This window comes from Dromiciops gliroides, chromosome 3 (genome assembly GCF_019393635.1).
Source record: "Dromiciops gliroides isolate mDroGli1 chromosome 3, mDroGli1.pri, whole genome shotgun sequence".
NCBI classification, from domain to species: domain Eukaryota; kingdom Metazoa; phylum Chordata; class Mammalia; order Microbiotheria; family Microbiotheriidae; genus Dromiciops; species Dromiciops gliroides.
The window spans coordinates 405,033,510-405,053,596 of NC_057863.1; the positions used below are offsets into that span (position 1 = coordinate 405,033,510).

Genomic DNA, 20,087 nt, shown 5'->3' on the forward strand with positions numbered 1-20,087 from the left:
CAAATTATTTGGAAAAATAGGTGAAGAAGGAGTTCTACCAAATTCGTTTTATGACACAAATATGGTGGTGATAACAAAACCAGGCAGAGCCAAAACAGAGAAAGAAAATTATAGACAAATTTCCCTAATGAATATTGATGCTAAAATCTTAAATAAGATATTAGCAAGGAGATTATAGCAAGTGATCACCAGGATAATACACTATGATCAGGTGAGATTTATCCCAGGAATGCAGGGCTGGTTCAACATTAGGAAAACTATCAACATAATCAACCATATCAATAAAAAAACTAACCAAAATCATATGATTATCTCAATAGATGCAGAGAAAGCTTTTGACAAAATACAGCACCCATTACTAATAAAAACACTAGAGAGTTTAGGAATAGGTGGAGCTATCCTTCAAATAATAAGCAGTATCTACCTAAAACCATCAGCAAGCATTATATGTAATGGAGATAAGTTAGAGGCCTTCCCAATAAGATTAAGGGTGAAACAGGGATGTCCATTATCACCTCTATTATTTAATATTGTACTAGAAATGTTAGCTTTAGCAATCAGAAAAGAAAAAGAAATGAAAGGAATTTAGAATAGGCAAGGAGGAAACAAAACTATCACTCTGCAGATGATATGATGGTATACAAAGAGAATCCTAGAGAATCAATTCAAAAATTACTGGAAACAATTAACAACTTTAGCAAAGTAGCAGGATATAAAATAAACCCACATAAATCATCAGCATTTCTATACATGACCAACAAAGTCCAGCAGCAAGAGATAGAAAGAGAAATTCCATTTAAAGTAACGGTAGATAATATAAAATACTTGGGAGTCTACTTGCCAAGACAAACCCAGGAACTCTATGAACACAATTACCAAACACTTTTCAAACAAATCAAATCAGATCTAAAAAATTGGAAAGATATCAATTGCTCATGGATTGGCCAAGCTAATATAATAAAAATGACAATTCTACCTAAATTAATGTACTTATTCAGTGCCATACCAATCAGACTACCTAAAAATTATTTTATAGAGCTAGAAAACATAATAACAAAATTCTTCTGGAAAAACAAAAAGTCAAGAATATCAAGGGAAATAATGAAAAAAAAAATGAACAGGAAGGTGGGTTAGCTATACCAAATCTAGAGCTCTAATATAAAGCAGCAGTCATCAAAACTATCTGGTACTGGCTAAGAAATAGAGTGGAGGACCAATGGAATAGGCTAGGCACAGGAGACACAGTAGTAAATGACATTAGTAATGTACTTTTTGATAAACCCAAAGACCCCAGCTTCTGGGATAGGAATTCAGTATTTGACAAAAATTGCTGGGAAAACTGGAAGATAGTATGGCATAAATTATGCATAGACCAACATCTGACACCTTATACTAAAATAAGGTCAAAATGGGTACATGATTTAGACATAAGAGGTGATACCATAGGTAAATTAGGAGAAAAAGGAATAGTCTACCTTTCAGATCTTTGGAAAGGAGAGCAGTTTATGACCAAACAAGAGATAGAGAATATTATGAAATGCAAAATGGATGACTTTGATTACATTAAATTAAAAAGTTTTGTACAAACAGAAGCAATACATCCAAAATTAGAAGGGATGCAGATAGCTGGAAAACAATCTTTATGGCCAGTACCTCTGATAAAGGCCTCATTTCTAAAATATATAGGGAACTAAATCAAATTTATATGAATCCAAGTCATTCCCCAATTGAGAAATGGTCAAAGGATATGAACAGGCAATTTTCTGATGAAGAAACCAAAGCTATCTATTCCCATATGAAAAAATGTTCTAAATCACTATTGATTAGAGAGATGTAAATTAAAACAACTCTAAGGTACCACCTGACACCTATCAGATTGGCTAATATGACAAAAAATGAAAATAATAAATGTTGGAGAAGCTGTGGGAAAATTGGAACACTAATGTATTGTTGGTGGAGCTGTGAACTGATCCAACTATTCTGGAGAGCAATTTGGAACTATGCCCAAAGAGCTATAAAGCTGTGCATACCCTTTGACCCAGCAATACCACTCTTGGGTCTTTTTCCCAAAGAGATAATAAAAAAGGGGAAAGGACCCACATGTACAAAAATATTTATAGCTGCTCTTTTTGTGGTGGCAAGGAATTGGAAATTGAGGGGATGTCCATCAATTGGGGAATGGCTGAACAAGTTGTGGTATATGAATGTAATGGAATTCTATTGTGCTATAAGAAACGATGAGCAGGTGGAGTTCAGAGAAACCTGGAAGGACTTGCATGAACTGATGATGAGTGAGATGAACATAACCAGAAGAACATTATACACAGTATCATCAGCATTATGTGTTGATCAACTGTGATAGATTAGATTCTTCTCACGGAACAAAAATGTTCCAAAGGACTCATGATGGAAAAGGCTCTCCAAATCCAGGGGGAAATAAAAGGAACTGTGGAATATGGATGCTGATTGGACCATACTATTTCTTTTGTTTTTGATGCTGTTGGTTTTCTGATTTCAGGTTTTTCCTTTGTGCTCTGATCCTTCTCATATAACATGACTAATGCAGAAATATGTTTAATGTTATTATGTATATATAACCTATATCAGATTACCTACTGTCTAGGGGAGGGGAGGAGGGAGGGCAGGAGGGAGTAAAATTTGAAACCGGAAATCTTACATAAACAAATCTTGAAAACTATTTCTACATGTAACTGGAAAATAATAAAATACTTTTATTTAAAAAAAAAAAGTATGGACTGGAAAGGCATAAAGTTCCTCCTGCCCTAATTTTGATGACAAGCAGACTTTATAAGTGCTTTTCATTGTCCTGTGCTTAGAAGTTCAAGCACTGTGTGAAGACAATGGGAAAGTGATTGGTGGGGACCCTGAATAATGAGGTCACCACTGAGAATGGAGTAGACCAGTTGTTAAGGCCAGCTACCCCAGGAGATAAGAACTATTAAAATGGCCTCTCTTCTTTTCCCCATATATAGATTCCATTAGTGTTGACTTACAGTCACAATCATGATCACATATAGTGAGAATTCAAAGGAATTTTTTGTGACTCAACAGTATCTGCTACTCAGGTGACAGTATGACAAGATGTCTTCCTCAGCTTTTCCTCACAACAAACTTCATTATAAAGATGGAAGCCTTATCCATTTTTTTTCATTGGTACCTCATTACTTAATATTCACTTCAAATAAACCAAACCACAGAGGCTCTGTTACTTTGTATTTCTGAGGGGGGAAAACCTCTCCCATTGATGAGATCAGGATAGCCTGAAGACCCTGACAAAAGTGGGTTTTCTACTGGAAACAAGAGTTTTTTACTGAATTTGGGTGATGCTGAATCTGTTTTTACAATTTTCCCATACTTACAGTGCTGAAACTTTTCCCACTTTCTATGATTGGCCTATATCCAGTACAGCGACACAGGTTACCTTGTTGAGAAAGAAAGGCATATCATTATAAGTATATTCTGATATCCTTGTGGAGAAATAATAGAGTTCAGTAGATCCTAACTGGCTGAACAACTGAAAGAATGATGATTGATGGACTAATGTCTTAGTGTTAGGACTCCAGTGCTATGTCACAGTTTTATTCTTGATCCTATAATGGCTAACATGTATGCAGCACTCTGTTCTATGTCACCCTAGCAGTATGTTGAATTGCTTTTGGTAAATTGAAAAGAGCTTATAGTACCCTTGAGTTTCTTCTTTAAATGACACTCTCTAAATAACCAGTGTTCTTCCACCAATGCTATATGGTTACAAATCATGGGATATTCCAGTCTTCAAGGAGCCAAGATAGATGTTAGGCACATTGGCTGTAACATATTACAAATCAAGACCTAGCTGCATGAAGCAGCTTAAAGATTTTACCAAAGAAATACAAAAGTAAGTGGACTACTCGTGTAACAAGAGCCAGGGATGAGAGTTGGACAGTCTATGAATTGCATCAGTGCCTCCATAATACCAAGATCTCTAGAGAAGGACCACTATCATGTTGTTGAGCAGCCACCATACAGGCTGGGAAGACATGGATGGATTTCAATCTGTACCATTGCATTATCCCTGTGCAAAGCCCTCTCTTTTCTCCCATTGGTGAGTTTCCTTATGGAGCCTTCATTTTTTGGAGATGCCCAGGGAAGCTTTCACTCTTCTCTCAGCTCTGTTCTTGGCTTCTGAGCTTCAAACCTGTTCCAATGGTGTCAAACTCAAATAGAAATAATCCCTGTAAACCATATATTAGCTTAGAAAATCACAAATTTATGTTAACTCTGTTTAACTGTATTTTTGTTTTTGTTCAACATATCCCAATTATATTTTTCCCAATTATATTTTAATCCTCTTTGGGCCCCATTGGGGAATTCTGGTCAGCCAGGCTACACATCTGACACCTCAAGGCATAAAGAGTTAGCCTAGAAGTCAGGTAGATCAGAGTTCAAATCCTACATCTGACACGTCAAAGGAACACAGGACATAGAGGAAACTCCCTAAAATATTATGTGACAAATAAATTACTGATCATCACAGAAGGAAGTTCCCTATAGCAACTAAATCTCAGGACTAGACTCCCTCAAAAACTTCAGTGTATTTAATTAAATATTACTTTACCAACACTGACTTTAAAAACTCCAAGTGACCATTAAGCAAAGGCTAAACATAAATTAATTTTTACTAAGTGTAGTGAATCCACTAAGATTTACTTGAATGAAAGTGAGAAAATTAAGAATAACTTATTCTTGTTTTTAAAAAGGATTAATAAAATATATGTGTAGAGGGGGAAACTAGGTGGCCTAGTACATAAAGCACCAGCCCGCGATTCAGGAAGACCTGAGTTCGAATCTGGCCTCAGACACTTAATACTTACTACCTGTGTGACTCTGGACATTTACATATATGTGTAGATATGGGAAGGATGTATATGTAAAAGAGGAAAATATAAACACAAAATACACCTATAATTTTTAATAGGAAACATATTTTACTTTCATATCCTGCTTTTCAAAAGGTAAGAGAAAAACTTACCCCCCAAGGTTTCAATCAGCTGTTCAGTTGATGGCTGCAGGTGATTCCTCAGGAGAGTATATATGGACATCACCATCCCTGGAGTACAGAACCCACATTGTGTGCCATGGCCTTTGGCAATCCTTTCCTGGAATCCAAGAAAACAGTTAATCCTGCCATAAAATTTCCATTTATAGTATCTAATATATGCTCTTTATTTACACAAATAAAGGTATGAACAAGGGTATGCTATTTAACAAACAGGAAGGGTATGATCTTCAATTCCAGAAGCATATTTCTCTAAGGAGACCATGACAGCTATTCCATTTCAAATCAAGGGAGATTTGGGGGAGATTAAGATGGTAGCATCTTAAGATCATCATATTGGTTTCTCCCCCAGTCTGCTTCTTTGTAAGTCTAGGAGGATGACTTGGAAACCTTGATGTGAAAGGAATCTATCCATGAAAATCATATCCAACTCTTTCAATGCTCAAGCCCTGCTCACTTTAGAAGGACTGCTGATCTTTAGGGTAAATTGTGTTTTCTTCACTTCACTCATTTTCATATATAAAATCTTACCTTGAAGAAAATCAATTCCATGAGGGCACTCCCCATGTCTATCTTTGTATTTCCTTTCTGAACCTAGCACACATACATAAATATGTGCTTAATAAAAATGAATTTTGAATGAATGAATGAATGAAAGATATGCTTCAAACTAGTATATACAAGCAAAAAGCTTAGGATGGCTCAGTTGTCATCCTACCCGAAGGTTGGCAAGAAGGCTAGAAAGACCAGCCATTCATTCCATGGACAATGTTTGTTAAGGTTCATATTAGTTACTTTTCAATGAGGAGCCCATGCCATAAAGGAGCATATAATCTAGTAGAAGATGTACAATATGCACATGTGGACATGACTCTCAACAAATAAATGCTAGAACAGATTGATTAGATACCAAAGTAGATTTTCCTGATCAGAATTATTTCTTTTGGATATCTGTACTAACCAAACTGGGGCAGCTAGGTAGCAGAGTAGATAGAGTGCCTGACCTATAGTCAGAAAGACTCATTTTCCTGAGTTCAAATCTGGCCTCAGCCACTAACTGTGTGACCCTGGGCAAGTCATTTAACCCTGTTTGCTTCAGTTTCCTCATCTGTAAAATGAGCTGGAGAAGGAAATACCATGGGGTCAAGAAGAGTCTAAAACAACTAAAAAGTACAACCTTAGAGTGTGGAAGAAGGAGAGGTAATCATTGTCCCATATCATATCCTTTAACAAAAATCAATCTATCAATAAATATTTATTGAATACCTACTATGTGTCAGGCACTGTGCTAAGTGCTAGGGATACAAAAAGAGGCAAAAAAACAGCCTCTTCCCTCAAGGAGCTTTCAATCTATTGAGGGAGAGGACATGAAAACAAATATATACAAGGCAAGTTATATATGGGATAAATAAGAAATCATTAAAAGAGGGAAAGCACTGGAATTTAAAGCAGAGATTTATAGGCTGGTTGATTCCTCCTTCTTGAGAACTACATTAGCACTTTATAATTTCATGCTCTGATTTATAGTGTATTTATCTATCTACATAAACAGATTGCTCGCTGCCATAAACCCCGATTCCCACCCCACCCCACTGCCAAACAACACTAGACTACAAGTCCTTTGAAGTAAGGGATTACTTCTACTACTACTTCCCTCCCAGCCCCTGAAAAAGTGTATAGCACAAAGTAAGCAGGTACTTTAAAATTTTGGTTGTGTTTATATGCATGCATTATTAAAAACTTCAAATTTTTAATAAGCTTATGGATAGTGGTTTGCTGGGTCACTAAGAGTCAGACTCAACTAAACAACTGTAAGCTTTGTTCTTCTCCCTCATGTCAGGCTACTTTCCATTTAGGAGTCTGTTGAACAGCCATCCCTTTCTTTTCCACTAAATTATTAAGCTGGGGAACTAACCCTGGGGACAGCCAGAGTCATAAATAGCAATTATGATACCTGGGACAAAAGGAGAAGACCTCTGACCTTAGGACACTAGGTTCTTTTGTGGGAAAGACTATGGAATACTAAATCCTATGATTAGAAATCCCAGGACACAATGAAACCACTGCTGGAAGCTAGCCCAAGGTGGAGACCACAGGAGAGAATCTTATTTGGGTTTCAGCCATCAAAACAGAAAAGGGGGAGAGGAAATGTGCCATCTGTTAGCTTCTTCTTTTAATTACTCTTCTCTAAAAGGGGCTAAATTTAAGATTCCCTACTAGCTAAAGTACTGTCAGCACCCTCTGAATTTTGGTGTTCTGGTTACCCCAGCCTTGTGGTTCTGAGAAAGCATGGGACATGGACATAATCACTAATCCATTTGCTCCTTAGATTTACTGTAAAATTGCCCTTTGCTTCTTTTCACATATTAATAAATGCTGAAAGGATGAACTTTGAACATATTTTAAAACATCATCCAACATTTTCAGTAAACATTTAAAATAATCTCATTTTTCAAATCTTCCTCTTCTAGCCAGTACCTGAATGAAAGTCACTTGATTAGATAGCTTCCCTTTGGGAAGATGTGAGGAAATGGGGATCCTCTGAAGAATATGTCACCATTCAAATTACACTCCTCTGGGCCTGATTGAGGAAAAAGGTCTCCTTCTCCCCCCTCCCCCACTCTGGCAAACAAAATCACATGATTCAGGGAAACCCTGGGCTGGTCATAATTAAGTCTACTCCTGAGCTGTGTCCATATAACGGAGGAATGGAAGAATTATCCCTGTATCACCTCCCCCGTTGGCTAAGAAATACTGGATTCTGATTAGCTAGTTTTTGGTGGTAGATTGTAACCTGAGTAATCAAAATAATGGTGAAAAAGGGAAGGGGCCATTTCACGTTAGGGATGAGACTAGATAAAAACCGGCCTGCAGGCCTCCATTTTTTGTCACCCACCAGCAGGACACGGGGTGGCCCATTTTCACGAGAATGACAATAAATGAGCCTTTTGACACATCACCAATGCTGAGTTCCAGGAGTTATTGGAATGATATTTATCACAGAAGAAACATCAAAATTTTAAACATGTATGACATTAGATTTAGAGATGAAATGGACCTTCTAGGGTCATCTAGCTCAACCCCCTCATTTTGCAAGAAGAAAATTGAGGTCCAATAATTTACTCAAGGTCATCAGGTACTAAGCATCAGAAACAGGATTAAAATCTAGGAACTGGGCTCTGAATCCAGTGTCTTATCACTTCACCATGAACACAGTCTTATTTGATTGGGAACCTCCTTCACGTGGGCTACCCACACATCCCTCCTCCACCCCTAAAACCCTACATTCACAGCCATTCGCTGCAATGCCCAGACAATTTAGAAACCAAATGTTTCTGATTCACAAATTCAAGGATGTGTAGAACATGTTATGATTTATTCTTACCTGAACAGGGTGAATCCTGGTTTTGGTGCTTCCAATCCCTTCCACAGTGGTGACTGCTGCCCCATAGAGGGAACATATGGGAATGAGGCAGGCTGTGACAGAGAAATGTCTTCAGGTTTTACATAATAAAAGAAAAGAAAAGAAATATTAGAACAATGAGAGTAGTGATAGCTAACAATGGGATGGAGGAAAGGGAGAGTCATAACTAGAAGATAAGTAAAACAATAATAATATTCAGAACCAAAGGCTTAAATCTAGAAAGTAGCTCAAGGGTCATCTAGAATAAATAAATGCATACCAAAGTTCCCCTGGGACAAGGATTGATCCCACAGCTAGCTGGTATTACATTTGAAATCGAGAAGACCTGAGTTCAAATCCTGATGAGATATTTCCTAAGTGATTTTTGGCAAGTGACTACCTCTCAGTCTCAATTTTTTCATCTGTAAAATGGAGACAATAATAGTACCTACCTCAAAGAATTGTGAGGAACAAATGAGATAGTATATGAAGAATGTTTTTGCAAAGCTTAAAGCATTGTATAAATGTTAGTTATTACTATTTGCATTTTAGAATAAACCTGGAAGATAATATTCTAACATTCTTTTTTTTTTTCAGTTATCTTGCTATGATATATTTCAAGAGTTAAAATGGTCCCCACTTCTTGTTTTGTGTTCATCAGTTTGGAATTTGTGAGAGTTGGCATTCAGGTCACAAAGACATTCTTGATAATTTTTTATCTTCAACCCATAAAGATCCAGAGAGATTAGGCAGGAATTCAAATGATAATAACCTCAAAAGCTCCCTAGCCAGTAAAGGAAAGAATTGTCTTCTTCTCATAAATACTCATTACCTCTAGGTACATATGCATATCAGTTACTCTTTCTCTGAGCAAAAGAATGATGCAAGCCAATTTCCATTCTGAATTTTGTTCACTATGCAAAGGAGCTACTGGCAACAGCATCCCCAAGATTTTGAGATTTCATTCCTACACTGTCTACAAAGACAGTAACATAACATCGATTGCAAAACATTAGTTCAAATGGAAGGTTTCTGATGAATCAAGTTCAGAGAATTTTTTTTAATTTTCTTGTTTGAATGAAGATGTTTTATTCCCTATATTCTATCTGTCTCTCTTTTGCAATCTGGAAATCTAAGTGACAGGTTTTATTTTAAATTAGAACAGAGAGACACACTTTCTGTAAGCTAAGTAAGATGTATGCTACAAGAGCTTGAGAATAAAATGCTAAGAAAATAACACACATACATATGTGTGTGTACATCTGTAATTTCCTTGATATAGGGAACTCTTATTGAGGAAGTACCTTCTAGCAATGCAAATCTGCATCCCCTCTATAACTTATCATTTTAGTGTTGCTAGGAGTACTGAAAGGTAAAATGGCTTGTCTAGGGCCACATAGCCAATATGTGTCAGAGGCAGATTGTGAGCCAAGGTCTTCTTGACTGCCTCTGGCATCAGAGAACCTTCATTCATTAACTACCTATCTAACCTTGTTTACTTAATCTCCCTGGGTCTCAGTTTCTTCTAAGTACATTTACATCAGATGCCAGCCTTTTAGTTCTAGACCTATTTTCTCGGGACTGAATACCGGATCTTCTTGCTGCTGGAATCGTATCTTGATATCATCACCGTGCAGGCCCCACAGCCTCCTCCTCCACAGCCATATTTGGTTCCTGTCAGACGGACTAGGCAGAAGTAGTCAAGGAAAAGAAGACTGGATGGAATGTGTCTTTCTGTAGCGTCTCACCACTACTATGACTTGTTCAGGCATAGGAGACAGTGTTCTGAAGTTTCCTGGTTACCTCACCCATAGAGACTCCATATTAATTAGGTCAGGGGTAGAATTTAGCTAAGATTTCTGTCATAAACCACTTGATGAAAACCATTTGCCAAGGACAAAAGTCAGTGTTCAAATACTTCTTTTAAAAGGGTCAGGGATCTCATTGCCCTCATAATTCCCATCGGTTTACCTTGTTATAGCCCAAAGCCAGAAGAACTGATCCACACAGAAGGAATAACACCATAGTTATTTTGAAAATCAACAAATTATAAACACTTTGTTCCTTCTACAATCCTACCCTTAGTTTAATTATTTATGGTGTAAAAAATTCCAATAGCAAAATGATTATAAGGTGAAAATTTCTAAAAAGGTAAAGAGAAAATGGGCAGCAAACAATTTTTAGTATCTTTTATGATTTATCACTGTCATGTTACTCCTAACGAGAAGCACTAATTATGTCACTCTACTGCTCAAAAACATTTAATGACTCCCTACTATAAAAAGTCTAAACGCCTTAGCCTGGAACCTAACCAAATCCACCTGTCCAACTTTATATCCTCCTCATTTACTCTGTGCTCAAGCTAAACTATACTTGTCCCCCATATATGGCCTATGCTTTCCTACTTTGGTGCCTATGCTCATTCTGTTCCCTATGGCTAGATTAACTTTCCTGGTTTAAATTGCATCTTTCCTTGAAAGTCCAGATCAAATACTATCTTCTCTATGAATGTGTCCTTCCCCCATAAAAAAGAACTCTTTTGACTTTAGTTTTTCATTGTATCTTGAATTGTTCTTGGGTACCTAATATTACCTTAAATCAAACTATAGCTATTGTTTGTAAATGTTATTTATAAATGTTATTGTTTATAAATGTAGAAAACTGGAAGGAGCTGTCATTCTGGATTCAGCAGTCAAGAGTACAGTCATATCTATTCTCTTTACTGGTTGGGTGACTTTGAGTAAGTCACATTCCCTCTCTGAGCTTCACTTCCTTCATTTGTAAAAGGGAGAAAAAATTATTGAATTACCAATCTTACAAAGTTGTGAGAACAACACTTTATGCATTGTAAACATGAGTTATTCTTTTATTCTCCCTCCTAAGTTATACATTACTAAAAAAAAAGGCAATGCCGTATTTATCTTTGCCTCTCCCTCAGAGTGTAGTTTGTACTCAGTGGTGCCAAGCTCAGCCTGCAGGCCCTGAACCAGATTGAAGTGTATTTTTGGATTGGCAAGTCCTTTTGGTGGCAGGATGAGAGGGAAGGCAAGTGGTGGCTGTTTTGAGCCATGAGGCCCAGGTTACCCCAACTTAGGATACATGAGAGACTAGGAGAATTATTCAAGATTCTAGGGCCAGTTTGCTTGACAGGTGTCAGATTTCTGGCAACTATTAGCTAAAGAGAATGGGACCATAGAGTGTCAGAACCAGCCAGGAGAAAGAATTTGAAGACAAGACAATCTCAAAGGACTAATGATGAAGCATACTATCCACCTCCAAAGAAAGGACTGATATTGATTGAACACAGCCTGAAGCATGCTGTTTTTCACTTTGTTTCTTTAATTTTTTTTATTTGAGTTTTCTTGTACAGAATGACAAATATGGTAATGTTTTACATAATTTCACATCTATAACCTATATCTACTTGCTGCCTCAGGGAGGGAGGAGAGGAGGAAGGAAGGGAAATATAGAATTTGGAACTCAAAACTTTAAATTAAAATGTTTATTATCAAAAAAGAAAAAGATTCGAAGGGAATAGACCTCTCTCTCTAGTGTTCTTCCACATCCTCCTTCAGCCAGACTCTCTTTGCCTTCTCTCTCCCACAAGTGTGCATCAAGCATGGTCTCAGCACCTGGTATACCAGGATGAGTGCTCCTGCCTCCCCTCATTCAGGTGGATGAGACAATGAAAATGAAAAATAGACTCAATTCTGAGGGTGAGGGGTATGACTTGCCCCAGAATATGCTATTGTGCATACCTAGGCTCTTTATCTTTCTCCTCCTCTTTCCTGTATTGTCATCTCTTTTTGAAGAGATACAGATCAGCAATTTTATAACTCACAGTCTTCTAGAGTCACTTGAATTAAGGAACCCTTTGTCACAGAAGACTTGAATCCAGTTCTTCCTGACTTTGAGGTAAACCTCTATGCCCTACTACCTTGCATATGTAAATATATCTAGATGTCTATAGCTATATACATACATATGAAGATATATTAAAATTTGATGTTTTGCTATTTAAAATAATCATTAATCCATAATCCATGAGACAAGAGAGAAAGTCATAGTACTCCCTATTTTCCCCCTTTCCCACCATAGAAATCACCTTCATCAATTGCTCTAATCTCCCAAATAATAGAAACATATCTTCACTAATCCCTTGGCATTCTGCCTGAGGATGCTGATAGGATAAGGAGTCACAGAGCTGTTAAGTCAGTTCCCTATCCCCTGTGCCCAAATTCTCTGAGAGTTGTTACACAGTCACTTCCAGGTCATTTCTGTCAGGTTTCATTTCAAAAGAAAAAAGAAAACAAGAAAGTGGGTGGAAGGCTAATAATTTAATAATTAATGAAATATTCAGTTAACTTTATGAAACTACTCAAGTAAACATTGCAATGCAACTCTCATCTACTTTTTAATATTTGTAATATAAGGGGCAGCTAAGTGACTCAGTGGATAAAGCACTGGCCCTGGATTCAGGAGTACCTGAGTTCAACTTGATACTTACTAGCTGGGTGACCCTGGGCAAGTCACTTAACCCTCATTGCCCCGCAAAAAAAAAAAGTATTTGTTATATATATATATATATATATATATATATATATATATATATATATATATATATATATTAAGCCTTGGCAGATACAGTCTTAATTTGAGCAAATTTCTCTGGAAAAGGACTAATCTTGTCATATGTTGAATTTACCATTGAGTAAATCCCCTAAATCATTTTCATTTGAACTTGGCCATGCTGTCCCTATTCGGTACTTTTAAAATGAAGTTTTTTAAATGAAATGTAAGAAATTATATTTATCCTTATTAAATTTCATCTTATTAGTGTAGCACTTACATGGATGGTATCCTTAAAGATAGCTCTATGCTTCAGGACTCCCAATTGGCTGAAAGAATGTAGTGTATGCAAAAAGGATTTCATTTGATTGCAGAGGGGTGGTAAAATCACACACACACACACACACACAGGAACAAGTTGTGAACTTTTAAATGGTGGCTGAGACATTAGAGTCTCATATATATGTATTTATGTATGTATATGTGTATGTGTGTATATATGAAGCCATATTCCTTGTCTTGAAACACTAGAAGCTACTGATAGTGGCCCTCTCCTGGGTGGGACCATTTTCACTCCTCTGGTATGAGAGAAAATTTTTGCTGAAGATTTCACTCCTATCGAAAGAGCTCACTTAATCTTTTATTCTTGAGTATTCAGTGGTATATTTTAATCTGTACAACTTATCATATTTTTGTTTGTTGTTTTGCTTGAATAAATAGGTTTACTCACTGTTATCTCCTTGTTTAGCAGAAACTCTTTTTTCCTCACTCTGTCTTTTCTTTAACCAATGTTTGGTAGAAAAAGGCTAAGCTGTTGAGTGCAAACATCATACTTCTAAACTAGAGATATCTGAGGGATGGTAGACATATATTATTTTAGTCACATAACCCTCTTAGAAATGGGAAAGATCACCTATCCTAAATCATTAGCAGTTCTGGATCCTGGATGCCCCTCCTGTCCAACCCAAGAAAGGTTGCTCCTGGTGTATGTATGGTCCCATCATGCTCCCCACAAAGGTGGGCCAGACTTTAGATTACATCTTCTCTATGCCACCCACAAGGTTTGTGTCTATAAGTTTATACATACCATATCCTAAGTCTCCATGATACCTATGAAGTCATATTTGTCTTTGTGTGTTAGGATTTGTAGTATACTTGAAGTAAGGTAGACTTGTGCTGATTACTCTTACTCTGTATACTTGCATAAATATACGAGGCCATTAGTTTTATTGCTGCTCATCTTGGGTATTTTCTTTCATGAATTTCTCTTCCTTTCCACCAGAATTCTTTTTCCCATATCCTACCTGCTATTTTCTATGGCATCTAACTTGATAGATGTGTTTGTGTATTTCCCTTCTCCCTACTTCATTTTCTGCTTAAAACTTTTAATAAAATCTGAAGTCTTCAGGAAAATATTCTTTACTGTCTCTCATTAAATATACTACATGCCTGGATAAAAGTTCATCATTTCTATATCTTAATGCGTAGTCCAGAAATCCAAATCTTCTTAACCAGCTATTCAATTCCCAATTCAACCCTTTTCCTCTGAAACCCCTGCGTTCAATACTACTCAAGATCCTAAGGAATTAGAGAGATCAAAATCAGTCGCATCTTAATTCCTAGCCCTTACTTCATGAGAATTAGGTATAGTAAAGTTAATTTGACTTCTTTCTCTTTCTCTACCTTGTACAGATTCCTGGAGTTCATGGGAATGTGATTAAACTAGTATTCTCTCATGCCAAGCAAATTAGCAAAAATGGTTAAAAAACAGAAGTAATTAATGTTGGAGGGAATATGGGAAAAGTGGCATACTAATATTATTGGTATAGAGAATAGAGAAGCGAGCTGGTTCAACTATTCTATAAAAAAACTGGAATCATGTAAGAAAAAAACACTAAAAAATTCATACCTTTTGATGCAGAGATACCACTACTTGGCATATTGCTGTTCTTGGTTGTTGGTGTTGTTTGTCCTTTATTCTCAAAGAGGAACAATAACATGAGGAGGGTGATTTGTTGACTTGCAAGTGAATTGGATTTAAATGAGACAGAGCTAAGTAAAGTCATCAGCCTCATTCTCTCCACCAGAGTCATCAGAATCCAGTGTCAAGACACAGGTCAGGAAGACTGGTGATGACCCTGGATGCAGTGGGATGCCTTGGCCTTTTTAAACTAAGGTCTTTTCCAGGTCTGTTTGTCTAAGGCAATACCCATTCAATAATTAAAGGAAGGTAACAACGGAGGCAAGAGATAACCTGGTTTACCTTCACAAAAGAATCCGTCTTGGGAGGGGAACACCCTCAAGAGTTTCTGCACAGAACAGAAACAATTGCTATTTACACACACTCTGAGCCATCAGAACCCAATGAGCAAGTGAGGCTTGGGCTGGAACCTATTATTAACTAATCACTGAGAGTCAAAGTGATTTGGGTTTAAAGACATGGTCAAGTAGCTCCATTTGAACCCCCATGGGTTTTAGCATGTCTGGTTTTCAGTGCTATACTTCAAGAAGTCATAAATGAAAACTACGTGAGACAAAAGAGTTAATTGTCACTGGGCATATACCTTAAGAAAGTCAAAGACAGAAAGAAAGTGCCCCATCTATACCAAAATATTCATAGCAACATCTTTTGTAGTAGCAAATGTTCTTAAGAAAGTTGTGTCCATCAACTGGGGAGTAGTAGAACAACATGTAATATACAACCATAATGAAATGTTAGAAAAAACAATTATGAGGAATTCTGAGAAAAATGGAAATTCTTTTATGAACCAATCCCAAAGATAGATAGCAGAGTCAAGAAAACAATTTACACAAGTATTTTAATAACATAAATGAAAATAAGCCTAAAAGGCAGGTACAGGCAGGTTAATTGCAGTGACCAATGTAGAAAAAACATAAAAATGCACACTGACATCCCACTGGCAGAGAGGTGCCTGACAGCAGGTGCAAAATGTTGTAAATAGTGTTAATAGAGGAGTAATTAACTTTATTGGTCAATTGTGTTCAATTGTTTTGTATTAGATTGTTTGATTTGTTTTTTGTTGTTGCTTTGGCTATTATGAGGATGTGCAATGTGGGGAGAAATTTGTGCCAGGAAATTACTGTGTCATAAAAACAAAAGGCATCAATAAATATTGTTAAAAGCACTAAAGGATGGTCAAGTATCGATAGTTTGGCCATGGAGAATGTAGGGAAATCTAAAGCCAGACCTATTCATTGTCCAGAGTAAAAGTCTGAGGGAAGGCTCTATCAAAAGTTTACTGGCAACTCCACCTGCTGATAAGGCTAACCTAGAGTCAAGAGCCTTAGAATTTAATTCAATTTTTAGGAAGTTCCTATTATTATGCTAATTATAGAAGCCTTCTGGCTGAGCTTCAGGCCATATTCCTTTCAACTTGTGCAGTTTAGGTACTCTTTTCATTCATAGACATGATTAGGGTACTTTCTGGGAAAAAATGAGCATAGCCAACCCCCTTGAAAAACTAGAAGAGGTAAGGAAGCTAGGTGGTACAGTAGATAGAGCTCCAAGTATAAAGTCAGGAAGACCTGATTGCAAATCTGACCTCAGACACTTACTAGCTATGTGACTCTGAGCAAGTTACTTAACTGCCTCAGTTTCCTCATCTATAAAACGGGCATAATAAGCACTTACTGCCCAGGGTTGCTGTGAGGATAAAATGAGATAATACTTGTGAAGTACTTTGCAAGCCTTAAAGTACTATATAAATGTTGGCTATTAAGCACCTAAGGCTTTCAAACTATGTATGGTGTCAAAGAATATGTTTCTTGGCTTATGATTTTCCTTCTTTTTCATGACTTCCATGTTCCTGAAAGAATGGACTGATTCAGGAATGCCTTCTTACTTCCATGTAGTTTCATTTGGTAATGAGTTCATTCATTATCAGCCACAATAACTCAAAGAATGTTGATTACCTGAGAGGCTCTTCCACAGCTTTCTCCTACCCTAGACTGATCTACTGCTGTGGCTACCTCCTTTCTCTCCTTTTTTGCCTTTTGTGCTGCTTTAGTTAAGCCCATTAGTCTTGGGCTCCCTTGGGATATTGCATCTTCAAGAAGGTATCATGGAGGTAAAATGCATCCTTGATGGGAATGGTATGTCTGCCTCAGTTGGCAGGATACATTATTCAAGTCCTGGGGGTTTCTCCCCCCACCCATCTTCACCATTCCTGCCTTTTTCCTGCTGAGTTAACAGTTAACCAGTAGGGCATGCTTCAGATAAGAACAAACTACGTGATCCAAACCCTAAAAGGCTTATTCCCACCCCCCAAAATTTCCCTTCCTTTTCCCTGCTCAGTCAACAGAGGTCTTCTAAAGTTAGAGGACAAAGGATCATAAAATCTCAGGGTCTGGCTGTCCCACGGGGTAGGGGCAGCAGTGGTGCCACATCTGGGGAGGGATGGTCTACATGTTTAGAAGTGTCAAAAAGAATGTGAACCCAGATGGGGGAGAGACCTTGTGTTAGATCTAGGATAAAAAGGAGGAATTCACTGGGACAAATCACAGCATTCTCTTCAGGTGTTTGCCCATTATTGCAAGACTGAGAATAAATGGCCTTCCTGCTTTGCACCAGACATGGGGTCCTGCCTCAGTTACCTGTTTCTTACATTCCAGAATCTTTTATCCAACTTGGTCATCAAAGTATATAAAAGTTCAATGTAAAGTCAGCCCAATAAAATGCATAAACAAAAGGATACGCCTTTTTCTCAAGTAGAACAACAAATCTACTTCAGGGTCTGCATTCTTCTCAACCACCTATATAAAGGGAGTTATTACACAGTATTAAGTGAATTAAAATTTTCATTGGAGATTTTAGGGTTTGGGTTTGGTTTTTCTTTTGCAATAGCTCACCAAATTGTTTGGGGTGGGGAAGGGGAAGATTGGTCTTGTTCACCTAATCTGATCAAATTCCAAGCCTCCAATATTGAAATTGCATAATACCATATTGTGTTTGGCTTATGTTCAACAAATTAAGTGGTAACCCACAAGATTTCAGATCCCATGATAAGACCAGTCTCAGAGAAAATAAAAGGTTATGACATGCTATATACAAATAGGTCTTTTTGTGTATGTCCATGTCAACAATAAGTGAAGAACAAGGGGAGGGCTTGAGTAAGTTTTAACCCGGCAGAAATCATGTCATATTTTCTCGGTTCTTCAGCTGTTCATCTGAAAAGTTATAGAAACAGGTGATGGCAGTGGTTGGTATCATAGTGTCCTTTCATCCCCTAGAGAAAACCTAAGAGAGCAAAGGCTACAGGAACACTCAAGGAAAGGGACTTTTAAAATACATTTAATATGCATTTAAAATGCAATTCTGCATTTTGTTTGACTACATTAATCACTCAAAAGACCTGGAGCTATGAAGAAGTGCTGATTAATTTTACTCAATGCTGGAGTTTTGGATGTGAATCTTGTAATGGTCTCATTTTCCTAAGTGGACAGAACGATGTGGGGACTAGAGATACTTTTACAGAGTAAGTGAGAAAGGATTCCCAACTGAAAGCCTTTGCTTTCTTTGAGTTAAGGGAGACCATATCAGGCTTCCCTATTTTACCTCCTTCTACCTGCTTATTTGGGCCAGAAATTTTGAAAACATGAATGATTTCACCCCAGGGAAAGCTTTAAGGACTTGAAAAGCATAGAGCCCCATGTTAGTATATAATAGACAGTTCCTTCTGTAGATCTCATTAATTCAAAAAAAAAAGTAAGAGCTTAAAAAAAGAAATTTGACCAATTTTTGTAAGTGCCCAAAGGAACAAGGAATGAAAATTACAACTGAGAAATTTGTTCTTGGCTACCTGACCCTTTAGGCATGAGATTCATTTATCAGCAGGACTTTTCTCCCTGACAGTCTAGACATGTTGATTTTCTGTTTGGGTTTTTGTTTTTTCAAAAGGCTTGTCAATGATAAGGCCTTTAGGGTTTTTTCCCCCTTTTCTTAAGATACTGCTTGAGAATTTAGAAAACTTCCAGCAATGTAAAATCAAAGCTACTAGTGTTGTTTTTCTTTTCTTCTGAGGCTTTTATTGTTGCTCTTGGATATATTTTAACAACCACAGCCTGACTAGCAATCTCTGCATCCTGCTGCTAGTTAAAAGAACATATGCCAACACAAAATTTGACCTGCTTGAGAAGGGTAAGACAAAGAGCCTCAAAACCCCTAAACCCCGCCCCCTCCCCAATGAGAAGTTCAAATCCACTGCTCAGATGAATACAAGAATAATCTTAAAACCTCACAGGAATACTTACATGTGTATATCTTAACATCCTCTACAAACAGAATGAATGTTTCTATTTCATAGCCAGAAAAAGAGAGGCATGGATTACAAAATATTTTCTTATGGTCACTCAGCCAATCTGAGGTTTACACACTCAGTACTGACCCCTTCCTAGATTCTTGGCTCACTTGAGCTTGGCAGAAAATGTAATAAAGTATCACTTCTGCTCTTGTTTCTTCTTTATCCAACATTCAACAATAATGACAACAAAAACTTACCTTTCAGGAGCTGCTAGGTGGCGCAGTGGATAGAGCACCGGCCCTGGAGTCAGGAGGACCTGAGTTCAAATGCGATCTCAGACACTTAATACTAGCTGCGTGACCCTGGGCAAGTCACTTAAGCCCAATTGCCCCCCCAAAAAAAAACAAAACGAAAAAAAACTTACCTTTCTTCCATTCACAAAGAAAACCAGTGCATCTGACTTCTCAGAATGAGACATTATGCCTCCAAAGCTAGATCTTGACATACAAATTAGCTAAAAGTCAAGACGTTCTCTTAAGAATCGGACCTGAATTAGCATCTGCTATTGTGTCAAATCAAGTGAAGAAAAGTTAATGCACCTATTGAGAAATAAGCAACCAGACTCCTGAGAAGAGATCAGCTTTCTGAGTTTCAATAAACCAATGTTTTTGATCAGCTTTCTGAGTTTCAATAAACCAATCACCTCCTGTTCTTAACAATCTCCCAGCCCTCTTCATTCCCCACCCTTTTTTCTTTTTCATTTCCTCCTCTCCTAAGCAAATATTAAACCTAAAAC

The 20,087-nt window shown here is 37.3% G+C and overlaps 1 protein-coding gene across 3 annotated transcripts in view; it reads right to left on the minus strand.

The window, feature by feature from the left end:
* The window catches only part of LOC122749184 (aldehyde oxidase 3-like), a 108,142-nt gene extending 88,346 nt beyond the window's left edge, over window positions 1-19,796 (minus strand). For 2 of the 3 annotated variants that reach the window (XM_043995405.1, XM_043995404.1), the window contains exons 1-6: window positions 19,716-19,769; window positions 17,747-17,804; window positions 10,052-10,148; window positions 8,445-8,553; window positions 5,033-5,159; window positions 3,381-3,442 (exon numbers count right to left, since the gene is read on the minus strand). In XM_043995405.1, the coding sequence (XP_043851340.1) occupies window positions 3,381-3,442; window positions 5,033-5,159; window positions 8,445-8,553; window positions 10,052-10,148; window positions 17,747-17,804; window positions 19,716-19,769 (507 nt within the window). Of the gene's footprint in view, window positions 1-3,380; window positions 3,443-5,032; window positions 5,160-8,444; window positions 8,554-10,051; window positions 10,149-17,746; window positions 17,805-19,715 lie in introns of all 3 variants that reach the window. The other variant, XM_043995403.1, reaches the window with a different exon arrangement.
* Between the last annotated feature and the right edge of the window lie 291 nt (window positions 19,797-20,087).